Genomic DNA, 17,978 nt, shown 5'->3' on the forward strand with positions numbered 1-17,978 from the left:
TGGCCGTTACTGGAACTTGGTATTTGTAAGGAGGTTGCGACATATCCGGATAACAGTCGTAGTTGAAACCGCCTTTGGCCACGAGTCGCGTCTGACACTGCCGGAGTTGCCCGCCCTTGGTGATGAACGCCGATGACTTCGCAGCGCTTTGCCAAGAAGTTATCGTTGACATGGACACGACATGCACTATGATCGCCGAGGAACTGTCGTCGATGGTAGATCCTTCCGACTACCTCGCCGCCATCCTCGAAGTCGTCTCGTCATCGACTGTCGAAGGTACCTCCGACATCCTTATGCAGATGACATATATCCATGGTGTAGGTGACGCATTAGATCGCCTCATCGCCGATTACATGCCGCATTTTGTCCGCGTCGTTCTTGCTCGGTCGTTCGGCGACGACTGCGCGCCCCACGTGAATGAATTCCTCCAAGTATCCATTTCTTGGTTGTCCATGTATCGCTCATTTGGATATATATGATGTAGGTTACTTTGGAATGTGTCATCCAACGCCTTCGTGAAGGCGACCCGTCCATGATCCCGACTATGCATCGCATCTTCGACCACCGCCGTCAATTCTACACTAGCCGCCTCACGGCGAAATCATCATCGACAAATGAAACCTACGATTATGCCGCGTCCGCGTCGGCGCTAGTCCATGCTGACGTCCTCCGGAACATCAATTTCTTTGGGGATCAAGGCGGATTCCACGTCCTCTTGTGCAACATCGACGTCCATATGGCGTTGGATGAGTCCTCTCCAACGTCCGCAGACAACAACCACAACGAGCATGACGACAACAATCGCGTGTTCGACTCGTTTTCTCTCGACGCCCTCGTGTGTGCGCTGAATGCAGTGGCCGTGGCCGTGGACTTGTTCACCGACGCATTTGCCGTTCGCTTTCTGGACGACTTGACCACCGCGTTGTGCCACTACGTCCGACGCACGCCAGTGCCGCGGGAATCGGTCCGCGAACTGGACGAATTGGTGACGCTCTTGGCGGTGCGGGTCGACAAGTCAACCGAGGCCCCGCGGCGGTCGAGTGTCGTCCTTGTCAATGAATTTCGCCTTGAGGTAGTAGTAGTACATCCCTCATTCGTGTACAAGATGCATGAGAGCGATGTAGATGGCGTTGCAAGGGTTCCGCGGCCGGACCCTGGAACGCCGTATCAACGGCCTGACCGACTTGAACGACGCGTTGAAGAATTTGTCGGCGGTGGCGGGGACACCCACATGGACTTGCCGGCATGTCGTGGCTTGGCTCGACACTAACATGGTACGCATGCGATAAGGTTGCGACAGGTCAGGTTGACAAATAGTTGATGAGGTTAGGTGTTGGACGATCTTTTGGGCGAAGCCATGCACCCCGAACTCGTGAAGCGAGGGGGGACTGTGTTTGAGTTTTACATTCATCAAGCACTGCTCCTGCCGTCGCACGTGACCCGCCTGTGGGCCGTTTGCATCGACACCCGTCGCCACGCCACCACGTTGGCCGCTGTCCACGAGCTCTATTTGGACGTTGTGACCCACGTTGCTCACCAACCCCCCATGACTGACCACGTGTTTGGGCTTCTAGACGAAGTTTCTCAGCTGGAGGCCCATGCCTTAGCAACGCTCCGAGTGTTAGCGACCTCTGGACAGTTGGCACGTGTTGTGTCGTGGCTGTGGTCGGCCATGAAGGCCAACAAATGCTCAGGCGACCACGATGTCGAGGCTGCGTTGGCACTTCTGGATGAATTGATCGTGCAAGATGGGACGTTGCTTAGCCAGTTGCTTGTCGATTGTGTTCAAACCGTGGAAGGACGGGGCCAAGGGCATGACGCGGCGCTCTGGTTTTTGTCGCAACTGAGTCGGTTGATGTCCGAAGGCCACAAGATTGAGCTGCTCGCCGAACATAGACATCACGTGAACGTTTCGTTTCTGTGCACGTTGCTAGATGATTTGACCGCATACAAACAGCAATCGCCAAAAGGGAACCACGCCGATCAAATCAAGCGACGATTACTGGCGTTGCACGGCAGCTGGATCTTGGCCTCCTCGAGCGGCGCGTACACACTGACAACCAACCATTTAGACTTGTTGTGGGGCCATTGTGTGACACATGCAACTTCCCCCGATGAATCGTCGCTGTTCTTTCAATGGATTCGACTATGCGAAACATTGGTACCCCAAAGCCACGGGCAAGTGGTGTTGCTGTCGCTGCCCCTCCAGCGCCACCTCTTGACCAAGTTTCAGTCGCTCGACGGAACATTCGTCACCCAGGACGCACTCGAGTGCTTCCAACTGCTATTTGGCAAAGTCAATGCGGCCCAGAACTTCCTGGACGACTCGCATGTTGTGTGTGCGCCATTGCAGTCGCTGGAAGGGCTGTCGCAGCTGTGGCACCTGGCCATCCACGCGTCCGACGTGACAGTTGCCGAAGACACCATCTCGACGTTGGTGGGGTATCATTTAGACGTCGTGCCGTCCTTGTTGGACGCGTCGAAGCAAGTGTTTGTGGACACGGCCATCGACTTCTTTCTCGCCGCCAAATCGGCCCAAGGCGTGGGAAATCATGTACTTCGCGCGAACCGATGCATCGACCTGCTGCGGTTTTTCTTGGAGGCATGTGGGGACAAGGCCGGCACCGACGAAGACGAGCTGACGGTGCTGCCGTCCCCGATGAAATACGCCGGCGGCAGTGTACCACCGCCGCTGTCGCCGTCCAAAGTCAAACGCGCCAACTTGCAATGGCCGCCCCCGCTGTCCCCGACGACGACCCAAGGACCCGATCAACGCGACACGGACGTGGCCGCCATCTTGATGGAGTTCCAGCCCACTCCCGAACAAGTCCAGAACGACCGCACGTCGTCGCTTCAGCGCATCGACACCCAGCGGCCGGCCCGCGTGCACCCCCTCAGTTCGGAGCAAATGGCCCTTGCAATCCAAGCTAGTGGAGACCGCTGTATTGGTGGCCCACCCCCTTCTGAGGTAAGGGAAAAATAGGATATGGCAATCTCTTGAATGTTGATGACTTTGGTTGGTCTATGGTAGGCATATGGTACGATGCAAGCGACGGTGGTGAACCATCCCCATTTCTTTGACGCGTTGTTTTCCATCTTGGATTGGCCAGGCGACACGTCCGAGCGGGCGTGGGAGCTGCTTTGCCGGTTGCCGTCGAATCGAGCGCTGCTGCAGCACATGGTGGTGCTGCGGGACTCGCGCACATCCAAGGTTCCGTGGCAGTCGCTGTTGGACACGTCCAACATTCCCCGGCTGCTCTACGGCCTGCGCCTTGTCGAGGCTCTCCTCAAGCCATTGACCGCCGAATGTGAAAGTCACAAGCACACGCCACGTCGCCAATGGCGCGAGCGGTTTATCCGGTTGGGGGGCGGACTGCACTTGTACACGGCGTTGCTACACTGGAGTCATACCCCTTCAACTAGCCCCGAGACTGGCTTTGCCCAAGACTTGCACTCGACGTGCTTGGCGCTGCTGGCCACCACGTTGCAGTACTTCATCACGCTGGACTCGACCCAGTTGGCTTCGTCACCTTATGACGTGGCATTGGGAGAGTCCACGTTGCCAGCGTTCATCGCCCAGCTTTCCCTGCACAAAATTGCGGCTCAAGCTGTGACGATGGTTCGAACGTCCCCCGAAGCGAACGCGGTAGTGGTGGTGGCTGCGACACGGCTGCTGTTTGCCACCGTGAGTGCGGAGGACGTGGTCCAATGGACAGATGCCGACTTGAAAGAGTTGGTTCTGGACCTGAGCGTGCGGCACCCGTCAATTCGAGCCGACTTGTGTGCACAATTGGTGTCGTTTGTCGTGTCGCACGCCGACGTGCTCACCAACATCTCGCGAGTCACATGTGACTTGGTTGTCTGCGGTACAGTGGCCAACGCCACCAATGAATTGCCCGAGTTGCTCGTGGCATTGCTTAGCCACGGCATAGCACCGACGTTGAAATCGTGGATGCACGACAGTCGATTTGGCCAACGCTTCCTAAGTCATGTCACGTCGCATCGTAGCACCGACACGTGGAGCGCGACCGACCACACGTTAGCGGCGTACCTTGGCGTGTTAAAACTATTGGTTCATGCGAAAGTGTGTCCAGTGGCAGACGCTGTCGAGTTGCTACTGGACACGTGTTTGTTCGGGACAAACACATCGTCGAACTCTGTGCTGTGCAAATCGTCCGCTACAAGAGCAGTGGCCTCCGACTTGGTGGTGGAATTGGCAGCGACCGCGTCGGTGTGGGCGAGTAGCCTCGCGCCTCGGGTAAGTCGATTCCATGATCAAGTTCGAGACGTGCTGGATACCCTCGGGCGGCCGTGGAACTTGACACCCCGCGACGAAGCGCGCGACGGGGTCACCGCTGCGGGGCTGTACAACCCAGGGTGCATTTGCTACATGAACGCACTGCTGCAGCAACTGTTCCACGTGCCATCGTTTCGCGAATGCATTTTGGCCACGGCGGTCGACCCGACCGAGTCGTCGGCGGCCGAGGAAGTGGCCGAGCTGCAAGCGGTGTTTGTGTCGTTAATCCACACGACCCGCAAGTGGCACGACCCGAGCGCGTTCGGCGTGTCTCATCGCGACGTGGACGGACAGCCCACGGACCTCCGCGTGCAAATGGACGCCGACGAGTTTCTCGGCATGCTCTTGGACCGCGTCGAGTCGGTGCTGCTAACAAAGCCAGCGTCGAAAATGACCATCGGAACGCTGGGGTTTGGCGGGCAGCTCGTCAACCAGATCATCACCGAGCACGGCCACGTGAGCGAGAGAGAGGAGCCGTTTGTGGTGCTCAGTCTGGACGTGCAGCACAAGCCCAGCATCGAAGCATCGTTGGGGAGCTACGTCCAAGGGGAGACGCTGGAAGGGGATAACGCGTACTTCTGCGAGGTCGTCAAGGAAAAAGTCCGAGCGACCAAGCGTGTGTGCATCAAAACGCTGCCGGAAACCCTCGTGGTGCACCTCAAGCGGTTCGAGTTTGACTACGACACGATGGAAAAAGTCAAGCTGAACGACTTCGTCGAGTTCCCGACCCAGCTCAACATGGCACCCTTCACGGCCGAGGGGCTACAGCGCGGCCCCGGCCACGACGAAGCGTGGTACGCCCTCAAGGGCGTGGTCGTGCACAGCGGCACGGCCGACATGGGCCACTACTACTCGTTCATCCAAGATCGAGCCGAGTCGACTGACTGGTGGGAGTTCAACGACCAAATCGTGCGGCCGTTCAGTCTGGATAACTTGACGGACGAGTGCTTTGGCGGCGACGAGGTCGTCGACAAGTGGGACCCCGCGACTCGGGCGTATGCGTCGGTGTTGCAGCCCAAAAAGCGAAGCGCGTACATGCTGGTGTACGATCGAGTGAGCAAAACTCCCGTGGAAAGCCCCCCCCTTCCCGTGTCCTCCACGGCGTTGGCGCTCCAAGCCAGTGTGCAGGTCGAAAACGATCACTTTGATCGTCTCTTGCATGCCGTGGACGGCGCGCACATTCGTTTCTTGCTAAGCCTGTGGCCACAAGCGCCTGCCGAGCATCAGCCGCCCCTTCTGCGCGCCATCATGGACCTGGCATCGCTACTGCCCGCTGGGTCCACGGTTGTCCCTGCGCTGGATGTCCACAGCGCGGCGGCATCGATGGGGTCGTGGTTCCTTCACCAAGCCACCGAAGTCATCATGCCCCACGAAAGCGCACCCGTGGTCATCGGCGACTACGCCCACCGCCGCACGTGGTTGTTTGACATGACGTTTCTATGCCACGAGCCCTCTGTTCGCCACGCGTTCTGGGACTTGGCCCTTGCCAGCGTACGCCACGTCATCGCCACCGACGCGGACGTGGTCGCGACCTTTTTGGATCACATCGTGACACTGTTCTTCCAGCGCGACTCGATCGAGGTGTCTGCGTCGTGCATGTCGACCGTTGTGTCCAACGCCGCCCTGGGCGCGGCGCTTCAACCCGTGGCGGCGTTTTTGGAGGCCACCACCGACGGGGACAGAGCCGTCGACATCGCGCACGTGTTGGTAGAGCGTTGCCACGTCTTGCATCACTTTTGCGCGTCGTTTACAGTGGACGACTGCCCCGAAGGGTACATGCAACCAACGGCGCGAGTGGCCACCTTTCCCATCGAGCAGCGGTTCCTCACGCGGCTGGTGGAGGCCGGTCCCCGCGTGCCATCAGTGGACGTGGACTCGTTCGTCGCTCGCACTGCGTGCATCCTCTCGTGCGGGTTTGAAAAGCTCATGGCAACTGTGGTGGCCCACGTCGTGGAGGACGATGCCGACGTGTCGCTGACAGTGATTCGAGCACTGCTCGATGTGCTGGATCAGGTCAAGACGACGCACTTGGAGGCCATGTTTGACGTCTTCAATGCGTTGCTTGGCGTGGCGGATGCCCACTCGTCGCTGCGAGCGGCCGCGCTGCTGTCGCCCGAGTCGGGGCTGCTGGAAGTCGCCGAGTTTTTCAAACTCCACCGCACACTGCACCAGTACACGTACTACGTGCTCGAGTTTTGCTTGACGAGTGAAGTGCCCGCCGTGGTCGAGTACCTCAATGACGTCAAAGACCAAGTGCCGTGGGTACGGCCGTGGATGTGGAGCTACCTACGCGGCGACGTACCCGTGGGGGACTTAACCGCCGGCGACGACGACACGGACGTCCAAACGGTCCTGGAGCTCATGGAGCAGCTGTTTGGTCAGCTGGGGGGCAACGACCAAGATGACGAAGAAGGTCCCAACCAAGAAGACGACAAAACTGTGGAATTGAAAGGTAAACATGGGGCGATGTCTGTAGGCAAGTTGGTCGACTCGAGCGAAGGTATTTTGCATTCCAACAACCCGGCCGAAGTCGAGACGTAACTCACCATCCACGGATGGGGGATCATATAATTGTATTTTCGTTTGTGGTTATTACAAGTCAAGTGTCGTGGGGTCGACGGAGGACGCACTCGAAGTGGGACGCGACGGTTGTTTTTTTTTCGACGGCGTCGGCTTCTTTCGTTGCGGAGGGACGACCTTTACAGACGTCTTGGGTCGCCGGGGGTCCTTGGGTCCACCTGGGTCGACCGATAACGAAAGCAGTCGAGAGCGGGGGGAGCTGGCGGTCGCTGCCACTTGGCGGAGCACTCCATCTCCCTGGTTCATCCACGGGCCTATGGGAGATGTCGGAGCATTGTCTTCGGTGGTCTCGGGCTCTTCAAATTCGACGTGGAATCCACCAAATGCCAACTGACTGCGGATGGTGTCTAAATCCGAGCATGACCTGCCATGTATAAATACTAAAGTAAGAAGGCAATGACAAATATGAGAATGTTCGGACTTTGAGTGGTCGATAAGTGTGGCAGCATTGGTGGCGTTGTTGGATAGAATCTACTCCCACAACATAAGGCCTCAAACACATGACGAGACAAGGTACATCGTCGGCAGATTTGGACTGAAACAGCCTGGGGGTGGTGGACACTGCTGCTGCTTGATTCGGCGATCCTTCTGACCGTTCGTCGGGGTCTAAGAGGAACCGAGTTGTCAAGAGCCTAGTTCAAGCATCATTGTGACAGTGAATGGCCTGTACTACCAGGGGTGGAGGTTCTGGCCGTGGACTCGATTGGCTTGGCGAGTGTTGGGAGTTTGTCAACACCCGGGCTGGTCTGTCGCAACGCCGCCGGAGGGGCGCCGAGGACGCTCATGTTGTGTCGAATCGCGGAGCTGTGAACCCGTTCCCGAGGCGACAGGTACACGCGGCGCTTGACGACACCGTGCGGGAGCGACGATGCTGGCGCGGTGCTCGGCTTAGTCAGGTGCAGCGACTTCCGCAGCACGTCCACCATTTTCTACTGCCACATGAGGAGGTTTCAAACAAAACTGACCTACGAACTTTGACAAACAAACCTCCATGTCATCGTCTGTGCGCGGGGAAAACAACGAATAAGCCGGGACGGCCTTGGGTTGCTTTCTGTCAAGCTTCTTGGCAGGGTGCTGGAGAGATCGGCCTCGTTTCGGCTCCAACGACGACGACGTCCCGCAGCAAAAGAGGAGGTCCCCTGTGGGCGCCACGGACGGCATCTATCGACGAATTGCGGGTCGACTATTTATAGAACAAGTTCACGTTGCAAGAGAAAGTCAAACTCGTAAAAAGAGTTTGCCACGTCATTGGGGGGGTGACGTCGCACCATCATTCGACGACATCGACTTGTCGCGAACGTTCTCTCGTGGGAGCGATAGTATTCACCTTGTTCAGAATTCCAATCTTTCACGCCATTTTTGAATATCGAACGTCCATGGCGAATAATTCGTTGCTCTCCCCAGCGTCGTCGTCCGCCTCCCAACACAACAACCGCCGTGGTGGCAGGTGCTTTAAGACCGTCGTGCGGAAGTCCTGTGCGCATTGCGCTAGAGGTTTCATTGCGCCTGCCACCTCCACAGACGAATTCTGCACAAGCGATTGCAGTGCCACTTCAGCCTACATGCATGCCATCCACGACGCAGCAGCGAAAGCTGCATGCAATGGCAACCACAGGAGCGACGACACAACCAACAATGGGGCGTCCAACACGTGGAGGCATGCAAGCCCAAATGCGGACAATGGAAAATCTAGTCCCATGCAGATTCCTTTCAAACTACCGCGCGAGAGTTGCAGTTGTTTCGATTGAATGTTAAACACTAAGTTATGCGTCCACACCTCATGCAAGCGTGGATCGACGTCAAGGGCAGCTCCTCATGGCATAAGGGTTTCTACAACCAAACGTCAGAGTGAGTCCGCGAGAAGTAATCAGACCCGGCTGCATGAGATGCCACATGGCTGAGCCGCGCCGGTTCACCGATCCAATCTCGTCCATGACTGTACTGTACCATCACTCCAATGTGGAAATACACCAACCAACACCTGCGTTCTTTAGAAGAAATCGAATTGCCCACCAAGAAAACACGTTTAAACGTATATATCTTCCGTTTATTCATCTTATGAGCAAAAAAAACGTCTACTGTAGTATATGGAACGCTTAACTGGCCTTTTGGACGGCTATTCGACAGAGAAGTCCCTTAAACTAATATATATTGCCTTATTTCAATATATTGGAATCAGTTGACATGAGACATTATAGTCGTTTCGGTACTATGAAAGAGAATTTGAGGTAAAAGAGGAGAGTAGCCTCTTACAATGAATTATCTCCTCGTCCATCCAACAGACAGTAACATATCAGGGTCCATTTTCGTTTTTCCTATGTCAGGGACCCGTCGCTTCTTGCCTCCGACCGCGCGCTTTGTTTATCGACCTTGAACGCCGCCATGACCACTACCATCATCACGGCGCAAGTGACCCCAACCACCACGGACATGGATCGAAGCGACGCTCGATTCAACAGCCCGACCATGCTTTTGATGCGCAAAACCTGCTCCCATTGTGCCAGCGGGTTTACGGTCTTGAGCGGGTCGATGAAAGGCTCTTCGTTCTGTTCCAGCGACTGTCGATCGATGGACGTATACATGAAGAATTCCCAAGAATCCACGCCTACGTACGATTCCGACGACGATGATGACGAAGGAGCCGATTACGTTATGATCAACCAGGTTCAGTATGGCATGCGCCGCCACCACCAACGGTCGGCCGTCCCTCCTCGACGCATGTCGTGTCCTGTGGCCATTCCGCAACGTTCGATGCAGTTCGTTGCGGAAAATATAGAGTACTTCCCATGACATTGGGGAGCATGTGCCCTGCGCATGCTCATATCCCAAGCGCTTGTCGTCGTTGCCTGCCATTTAGCATGCGTCCTTTAACTCCATTAATGCACATTGAGACCTGCCAAAAGAGCAGGTCAAATACTAGTATTCATTATCCAGGCCATACGTAAACGACGTCAAGTCGCACAGGAAATATATACTGGCAAATTTACAGAAGATCGCGGAACGTTTGCGATACCTGCAGGATGTCGTGAGACATCACAATTCGATTATTTCGGCTTCAAGCTTACACCGGTGGTCACATAACTGCTACCATGACATAATGCATCACGTACCGTGGGCCACGAGAGGGCCGTTGGCGCCTACTTTCGCCGCTTCATCGACGTCCATACTATGGAGGCCGGCATGGGTTTGAAGGCTTGGCCAATGCAATATCTGTGTTCGGTTTGTCGTGCCCTACACATGCGACTCCAAAGCTGCCTGTCGTTGGTGGATTACTGTACTGTTTGGACAACTTTTGTGACAAATAAGGGACATGTCGTTTGGTTTTGCATGTTGGCTCCCTGCCAGCCCACATCGTCCGAGATGGCGCAGCACTGGCTAGCGGCCTTTCGCACAGCGCTAATCCATACGGGAAACAGGTGATGGTGCTGGTCCCGTGGCAAGACCCTGTGGCCGTCAAGCGCACAGGCCATGTGCACAAAGTGTACTTCTCGATTGTGCAGAGCGGCTTGGTTTGAAGTCGCCATGATCAACGCGCCAAAAGGCCCAAAGCCAACACTTGATCCCGACCATGCCGAGCGGCGGCGACCTCGACCTCATGAGAAACAAGTTGGGTTTGCCGAGCTGGACCGCATGGTGCTTGACACGACGGAGACGTGGATGTATCGCGCGCTCAGCAGACGGCGATGGTGTCTCTCGACCGGCTTCACTAGTTGTGTTCCAAGGCTACCACGTTGACCGCTCGCGCTGTTCGATCGCCAAGCACTCGCGCAACAATGACATGCGGTGGACTTACATACTGGTATGTGACATCTGCCAACGTTCGTCATCCCGTCCATCGTCGTGGGGTGGCTAGCGGTGAGCTGCTGGCTGCACCATGGGCAAGCCCCCGACAAGCAAAGACTCCCACGACTCCCGATCCAGTCGTTTGAGCTCCCGGATTTGGCTCTACCGCGGCTTCCCACCCTGTCGACAGCGTGGCCTGGTGGTCGCGCCGTAAGGTCTCGACGCCTTCTGCAGCAACACTACGGCTTGCGTTAACGACCCTCGATGCCAACAAAGAACGGGTCGTCGATGCCATCCGCAGTCTCAGTGAAGCGCTGTACGTCCACGGTCACGACGCGTTGTTCACGAAAAAGTACGCCGGGGTGTGTCGCATACACGAACCAGTTAATCCGCGGTCCATGACTGCGGAGAGCAACCTCGTGACTGGCGCCCAAGGTCAGTATGAAGCAGCGGAAATGACGTGTTGTTGGATGAAATGAAGCGAACCCTCACACCCTGACCCAACAATGCACGGTGTCGGCCTTGCTCAACCTTGTGAGGGCGCCCCCTGTGGCTTCGAGGCAAATGTGACCTCACCAACTTGTGCGTACGCATCGTTCATTCCCCCGACATGGACTAGGCAGACCAGGCATATAGCTTTTTTGCCCGGCTTGGCATACGTAGGTCATGATGAAATGGCCTTGGTAGCGTACTGCTGCAAACGCAAGGTTGCCGGCGACGTTTACGATGTGGTCTCCTCTCGGCGCGGTTCCTCGTCCACGTCGAGCAAGAGGCTGAGCATGCATTTCACACGACGGACAGCGAGGACGTGTTTCTTTCTACTGGTAGATTCCACGTCACAGCCACCACGCAGTGTCTGCTACTGGTAGTTGGGCGTCCGTTCGCTCCACCATGGGCTTCATGCCCGATAGGAACTTTCACTGCAATCCCATCAATCGTCCTAACTGTCCGAACTTTCACTGCAATCCCATCAATCGTCCTAAACCAAATTTGAACGGTACAAAAGGTGCCTGCATCGAATGAAGTTATAGCCAAATGCAATAATCGCAATTGGGGAATCATATTCGGTCGATGGTTCAGCTGCGGTTAATGGAATGATTGATAACGTTACTCGTTGAGATGCACAATCGAACAGAATATTTGATCACGGCGCTGCTGTTGTGGACCTACGAGCACATGAAGCGAGGACGTCGAAACACAACTGGGCAGTCAACGAGACCTTGCTTCCTCATAAGAACAACGCGAACGAATTCACCCGTACGTTGTTCACGAACTTGATGGAATGACCAAGATTGTCATCTGTCATGACAAATGTTCCCCTGTGGCCGCGCTCACCATCGACTGGATGTACCATATTGCCATATAATGCACCTTTACCCCCGAGAAATCCTGACGCTCTTGGTATTCACTCCATCAAGGGCATCACCACCCACAGACCGACCAATCACTGGCTTGCCCAACTCGGAATTCGAATCTGTCGACAATTCTGGTCAAATATGCTGCCACGTCATCGGACGGGGTATGATTCAATCTTAGAGGTACTTACCTCTATGTATCTATATTCCTACCTCGAATAATATGAACTTCAATATCATACAAATAAAAGGTAATAAAATAAAATGTGTCATTGCACCCAACCAGCTGGTCATCTATGGGGCACTCCCCACGCGTTAAAATCGTGACGCGTGGCTTTTGACTTGGTTTGAGTATGAACAGTGAACACGTGGCCAATGCAAGATTATCCGGATAGAGAAGATTCCCGAAAGCCCCCATCAAGTTGCATTGTGATCATATTTGAATATCCTTTGCCCAGAGTAAGTCGCTCGCTGCATTCCCTTGCTCGGGGACTTCCATGACTCATGCACGCGTTGTTCATCATGTAGATCTTCAACATGGTAAAATCTTTGTCTGCTTTGGCCTTGGTCGCCGTCGCCACCACTGTCACTGGTGAAATCTACTTCAACGAAGACTTCACGACCTCGGACAACTGGGTCCAATCCACGTTCAAGCCCGCCGCGGAACGTTCGTCCTTCGTGCACACCGCCGGTGACGTGTTCTATGACGACTCGGACAAGGGCTTCCAAACCAAGGAAGATGCCCGTTTCTACGCCGCCACGGCCAAGTTGGCCAAGCCGTTCAACAACAAGGGCAAGGACTTGTACTTGTCGTACTTGGTCAAGTTTGAACAAGACATTGACTGCGGTGGCGCGTACATCAAGTTGGCGCCTTCCAACACCGACCAAGAAACGTTCAGCGGTGACACTCCCTACAGCATCATGTTTGGCCCTGATGTGTGCGGTACCACTCGCAAGACGCACTTGATCTTCAACTACAAGCGCCCGAACGAGTCGGAAAGCAAGAACTTGGACCACAAGACTGACATCAAGGCCGAAAAGGACAAGGACGCCCACTTGTACACTTTGGAATTGACCAAGGACAACAAGTACAACGTCAAGATCGACGGCAAGGACACCATGACTGGTACGTTGGCGGACAACTGGGCGTTCCAACCCGCCAAGAAAATCAAGGACCCTAGCCAATCCAAGCCCGAAGACTGGGTGGACGCTGCTAAGATTGTCGACCCCAACGACAAGAAGCCCGCCGGCTGGGACGACATCCCCAAGACGATCCCCGACCCGGAAGCCAAGAAGCCCGAAGACTGGGATGACGAAGACGATGGAGACTGGGAGCCTGCTGTCATTGACAACCCCGAGTACAAGGGTGAATGGAAGGCCAAGTACATTGACAACCCGGAGTACAAGGGCGAATGGGTGCACCCTGAAATTGACAACCCAGACTGGTTCGAATCGGACAGCTTGCACAACGTATGCCACGACTGCGGCGTCATCGGCTTTGAACTGTGGCAAGTCAAGTCAGGCACGTTCTTTGACGACATCTTGGTCACGGACGACAAGGCCACGGCGGACGCCCATGAGGTGAAGGTTCTGGCGAAGATTGAAAAGTTGAACGCGCACCGCAAGGAAGTGGAAGAGAACGAGCAAAAGAAGAAGGACGAAGAAGCCAAGAAGAAGGCGGAGGAAGAAAAGGCCAAGAAGGAGGAGGAAGAAAAGGCCAAGAAGGACGCCGAAGGCGACAAGGAAGACGCTGACGAAGAAGCCAAGGAAGACGCTGACGAAGAAGCCAAGGACGGCGAAGCCACCGAAAAGGATGAACTATAGAGGGGGCCTCCGCCGACGCTCGTATTTTCGTACTGTATAACAAACTGCTGTAGTTTTGACTAGGAATCAATTTTATTCACATACTTTTGAGTTTGTGTTGTTAGACGACTTGGTCTTTGCCATTTCCATATATATGTCTTCTATGGATTCGAAACGAAAGTGGACAGGCTCTAACTTACGTGAAAGCAAGAAACAGGAGCTCAGTCTGTACTTGAGGTACCGTGAAAATCATATGGAGTTATCCAGACATACGTGCTTCACCCAAACACATTCATTGGCGATTTGGTCGTAAAACAGGTCTCATCCGGGTAGCGCGGCACGGCCTACGGCCTACTATGTAGTACCTGCCGCTATTCCCGACAAGAGGAATCGATGGGATATTCAGTGACGTGCACAATTGGGGCTCACTCCTGGCAAAGAAATGCCGGCATACGCTGCGCCATTTGTGGGGGATGCTCTGTCGTCGTTCGCTATACTACTATGAATAGGAGAGCTTGGACAAAGAAAGAATGTGCTGGATTCGATACAGGTATATATATATATATATATATATACCTTTCAGACATTGCGCTTTCACGATCAGCCGACATGGATGTGACAAAGTGTCTTCAATTTTGGTTCCACTAAATATATAATATCCAATCAGCGTCGACACGAATCATACGTATAACGTTAGGGAATAAAGAAACGTTTTTGGCTAACGTAAAAGTCCAATTTAAGACACTTTTTCCGAGACGCTGCCGTGGAAGGCATGTAACTCGACTTGTAGGCATCGGATTAAAATTCTAGAATATGTAACATGAAGCCAAAATCCAGGCCTACTCGGGAGTTATGAATGCGATATGATTCCTGATTCCTGTTAGAATTCATTATCATTCACTCCACTTTGTCCACAAACAGCTTAAAACAAGCGGTCCAATTTAAGGTGCACCATTTTGAGCTTAGTCTTTGTATACTACGTAGTATTCATTTGCATATTTTTGGGCGGTTAGGTTAAAAACTTCCTTTGTAGGAGTTGATTGGCTAAATCGGGTGCACCTTAAATTGGATCAAGCACCTTAAATGGGATTTTTTAAGTTAATCCAGGTCTAAACCCATGCTTTTTAATAAAAACTCATCCTAAAATTACGGCACTCGCCGTGATTTTACGGATGCATGATGACGTATTTTTACGGTTCGAGTTGAATTATAACTATCCGTGATGCTTTGATTGGCTAAGAATTGTGGATGTGCACGGTTTTATCTTATTCAACTTGTTTTACAATGATCAGCATTCAACTTGTTTTACAATGATCAGCATCATCATGCGTTGGAGGTGTGTTGTGCTTGTCCAAGTTTATGGCATTGAAGTACGTCGTTCGCCTCATACTTGGACTTTCACGAAGTAGTGTAACAAGATTCAACACGATGGGAACGCGACGTTCAATCGATCGCGCTATATGTTGGCCTCGTCCACTTTGCGAGTGAGATGGCCCAGTAAATAACGACCAGTCTTTATTTAGCTCATGTGCCAGACTCTCGATTTGTGTTGTTTAACGTGTGGTTTTAATTGTGTCATCCATTGATTAGTGCGATGAAACAATGGGCAAATTGGGTGAAAAGCACAATACTTACTACCGGTATTATTAATACTAGTACTGTACTACGTCTAAAAAAATACCAGTCAATATTTGTAGTACTGTACTACGTACTACTGTAGTATTGTGCTTTTCACCCAATTTGCCCATTGCTTCATCGCACTAATCAATGGATGACACAATTAAAACCACACGTTAAACAACACAAATCGAGAGTCTGGCACATGAGCTAAATAAAGACAGGTCGTTATTTACTGGGCCATCTCACTCGCAAAGTGGACGAGGCCAACATATAGCGCGATCGATTGAACGTCGCGTTCCCATCGTGTTGAATCTTGTTACGCTACGTCGTGAGAGTCCAAGTAAGAATTATATAGAAAATGAGAGGTTTGCCGTTCACGATTTAGATTTAAGAGGTTACGGGAATGGGAACGCGAAAAACATGACTTGCGAAATCTACGCAGTACGTACACGAATTGCCTGTGAACCCCGAAACCCCGAAACTCCGAAGGGCTTTGTGATTGGATGATTTTTGGGTAGATCTCGCATGAGCACTAGACGCCGCAACATCCGCTTCGAGGAGTATGCGTCGACGGGTGCCGTGACGAATGTTGTCGTGGCTAGTACCCTTGAGCGTGTAGCGCCATCCAAGGCTCCTGCTCGATTCGCCGCGTCTTCATCTCACAAAGACAATGACGCGTACCTGGCTGCATTTGACAGCGACCCTCGACTGCCTCGACTAAACGCCCAAGCCGAGAATGACGACCCCAGCACGGCAAAGGCCGTGTCACCGCCACTCCCTGCATTACTGGCACCTTCCACAAAGGCTAGCGCCGCTATCGACGGATCTGCGCGAGCACCATGGCTTCGCGGACCAAGTGATCCATCCGGCCGGGTCGATTCGGTGTCGAGTCAGCCGCTCACATGCATGAGTTTGGCGCCAGGCGGCTCGGAAGTGGTCGTTGGCAGCTGTGACCATGCCTTGTACATCATTCCACTACAGCGCCAACCGTCCAAGGCCCGGGGTGGTGGCAGTAGTGGCGTTCGAACCCTGTATTCCAAGACCAGTGGACATGGCGAATGGGTGACAGCCGTGGCGCATCTGCCAGGTCCAATGGAATATGCATTGCACGCCTCATGGCTTTGTTTCCACTAGATGGCCGAGTGGTGTCGGGCGGCATGGACAGCAAGTTATGTTTGTGGGAGGGAAACCATCGCTGCGAAGATCTGGTGCAACCATTGTACTGTACTTCCCAGACTTTTGACATCAAAGTTGTCCTTAGACAGGACACTCGGGATCCATCTCCGTCGTCCGAACGTTTGCCGAGAATTGGATCGTCAGCGCCAGCTACGACAAAACGTATCGGCTGTGGGACGGGGCGATGGGACGGCGGGCGGCAAGCGGGCGCGAACGCCACTGCCTCAAGGGCCACGACGCGCCCATTTTGGACTTTTCCATTTGGGGAAATCGCCTCATTGGTGGAGACCGCAACGGCTCGGTGCTGGTCTTTGACCTGTCGCAACGTAACCAACCAGCTTGTAGAGGTGATTGAAAGTAGATGGTGGCTCGCGTAGATGCGGCGGAGCGAAAGGCCAAGGGGGTTCACACCGGGCATTGTACGGCCGTGTTGGGCAGCCAGCACAGCCCCGAGCTTGCCTTTAGTGGCGGCCAAGACGGCCTGTTGCGGCTGTGGGATGCTCGAGCCAAGGACGCCGCCGTCACCGTGTCAGTCCACGCCAGCCAACGCGGCACCGGCGCAGTACGCCGCTGACAGAATACATCTTGGATAATTATCTTGCTGTAGGTGAGTTTTATCAAAGATACAGCGACCATGGAGCACGTGGTCGCGACGGGTGGAGCCGACGGTAAAGTGCAAGTGGTCGACGTCCGCAGCGCCAACGTCCGGGCCACGTTTACCGAGCACACGACGTTCATCTACTCGTTGCATGTGGACCACGACCTGTGCTTTAGCGGCAGTGGAAGCGGCATGCTCCTAGTCCATGACCTCCGCACCGACGCCTTGCGCTATGGCCTGGGCGCCAACCAGGCCGCCGTGCGCGGCATCTGCACCACGGCCAACGCGCTCGCGGCTGCAGGGGATGACGGTGGCGTGCTGGTGTACAATATGACGTAAACAAAAGACTAAATGAATCAAATGAACAGAGGCGTCGACTTGTTTTGAACGGGATCAAGAAGCAACACAAACAAGTCGTTGGGGTTTCGGGATATTGTGAATGCGCTATAAACTTGCAAAATTCGCACGTTTTGTCTAATCAATCTTGACTCACTGTGGAGTTCTGATTGGTTGAATACATTTGTCCTTTCTGTAAATGCCAATTAAATTCACTCGAAATTGGATTAGCCAATAGCGTCGATTCGTGATTCTATTCAACGACAAGATTCGATTCGACGGGGTCTGGAAATCTGTACCGAATCATCCACAATACTGGGAACAACCTCTCATTCGAGTTATTGTGGTGGCCATGCTTTATTGTACGTATGGGCGCAGTTCCGTGACACTTTTTGGGACCCTTCGATGGAGGGGTTCCTTTACTCCAAAT

General features: G+C 53.9%; 5 protein-coding genes across 5 annotated transcripts; 3 read left to right on the plus strand and 2 right to left on the minus strand.

The window, feature by feature from the left end:
- The first annotated feature begins 78 nt into the window (after positions 1-78).
- On the plus strand, positions 79-7,082 carry H257_01366 (hypothetical protein). The gene is made up of 6 exons (XM_009824529.1): positions 79-276; positions 322-431; positions 485-1,072; positions 1,125-1,274; positions 1,331-2,968; positions 3,032-7,082. Exons 1-6 carry the CDS (start codon positions 123-125, stop codon positions 6,836-6,838), a joined length of 6,447 nt encoding a protein of 2,148 aa, XP_009822831.1. The 5' UTR covers positions 79-122; the 3' UTR covers positions 6,839-7,082.
- Positions 6,890-8,075, minus strand: H257_01367 (hypothetical protein; the record flags this gene model as incomplete). Its single annotated transcript, XM_009824530.1, has 5 exons — positions 7,865-8,075; positions 7,551-7,806; positions 7,395-7,483; positions 7,299-7,348; positions 6,890-7,241 (listed from the first exon to the last, which is right to left on the minus strand). Exons 1-5 carry the CDS (start codon positions 8,036-8,038, stop codon positions 6,890-6,892), a joined length of 921 nt encoding a protein of 306 aa, XP_009822832.1. The 5' UTR covers positions 8,039-8,075.
- A 1,110-nt stretch (positions 8,076-9,185) lies between these two features.
- H257_01368 (hypothetical protein) lies at positions 9,186-9,799 on the minus strand. The gene has a single exon (XM_009824531.1). It carries the CDS (start codon positions 9,728-9,730, stop codon positions 9,239-9,241), a length of 492 nt encoding a protein of 163 aa, XP_009822833.1. The 5' UTR covers positions 9,731-9,799; the 3' UTR covers positions 9,186-9,238.
- Positions 9,800-10,368: 569 nt separating this feature from the next.
- Positions 10,369-13,839, plus strand: H257_01369 (hypothetical protein; the record flags this gene model as incomplete). Its single annotated transcript, XM_009824532.1, has 6 exons — positions 10,369-10,660; positions 10,731-10,800; positions 10,876-11,095; positions 11,142-11,226; positions 11,348-11,525; positions 12,544-13,839. Exons 1-6 carry the CDS (start codon positions 10,446-10,448, stop codon positions 13,837-13,839), a joined length of 2,064 nt encoding a protein of 687 aa, XP_009822834.1. The 5' UTR covers positions 10,369-10,445.
- A 2,105-nt stretch (positions 13,840-15,944) lies between these two features.
- Positions 15,945-17,605, plus strand: H257_01370 (hypothetical protein). The gene is made up of 5 exons (XM_009824533.1): positions 15,945-16,525; positions 16,573-16,646; positions 16,700-16,940; positions 16,992-17,176; positions 17,222-17,605. The coding sequence occupies exons 1-5, from the start codon at positions 15,964-15,966 to the stop codon at positions 17,549-17,551; spliced, it is 1,392 nt and encodes a 463-aa protein (XP_009822835.1). The 5' UTR covers positions 15,945-15,963; the 3' UTR covers positions 17,552-17,605.
- The last annotated feature ends 373 nt before the right edge of the window (positions 17,606-17,978 follow it).

Source organism: Aphanomyces astaci (genome assembly GCF_000520075.1).
Source record: "Aphanomyces astaci strain APO3 unplaced genomic scaffold supercont1.2, whole genome shotgun sequence".
Classification (NCBI taxonomy): Eukaryota; Oomycota; class Saprolegniomycetes; order Saprolegniales; family Verrucalvaceae; genus Aphanomyces; species Aphanomyces astaci.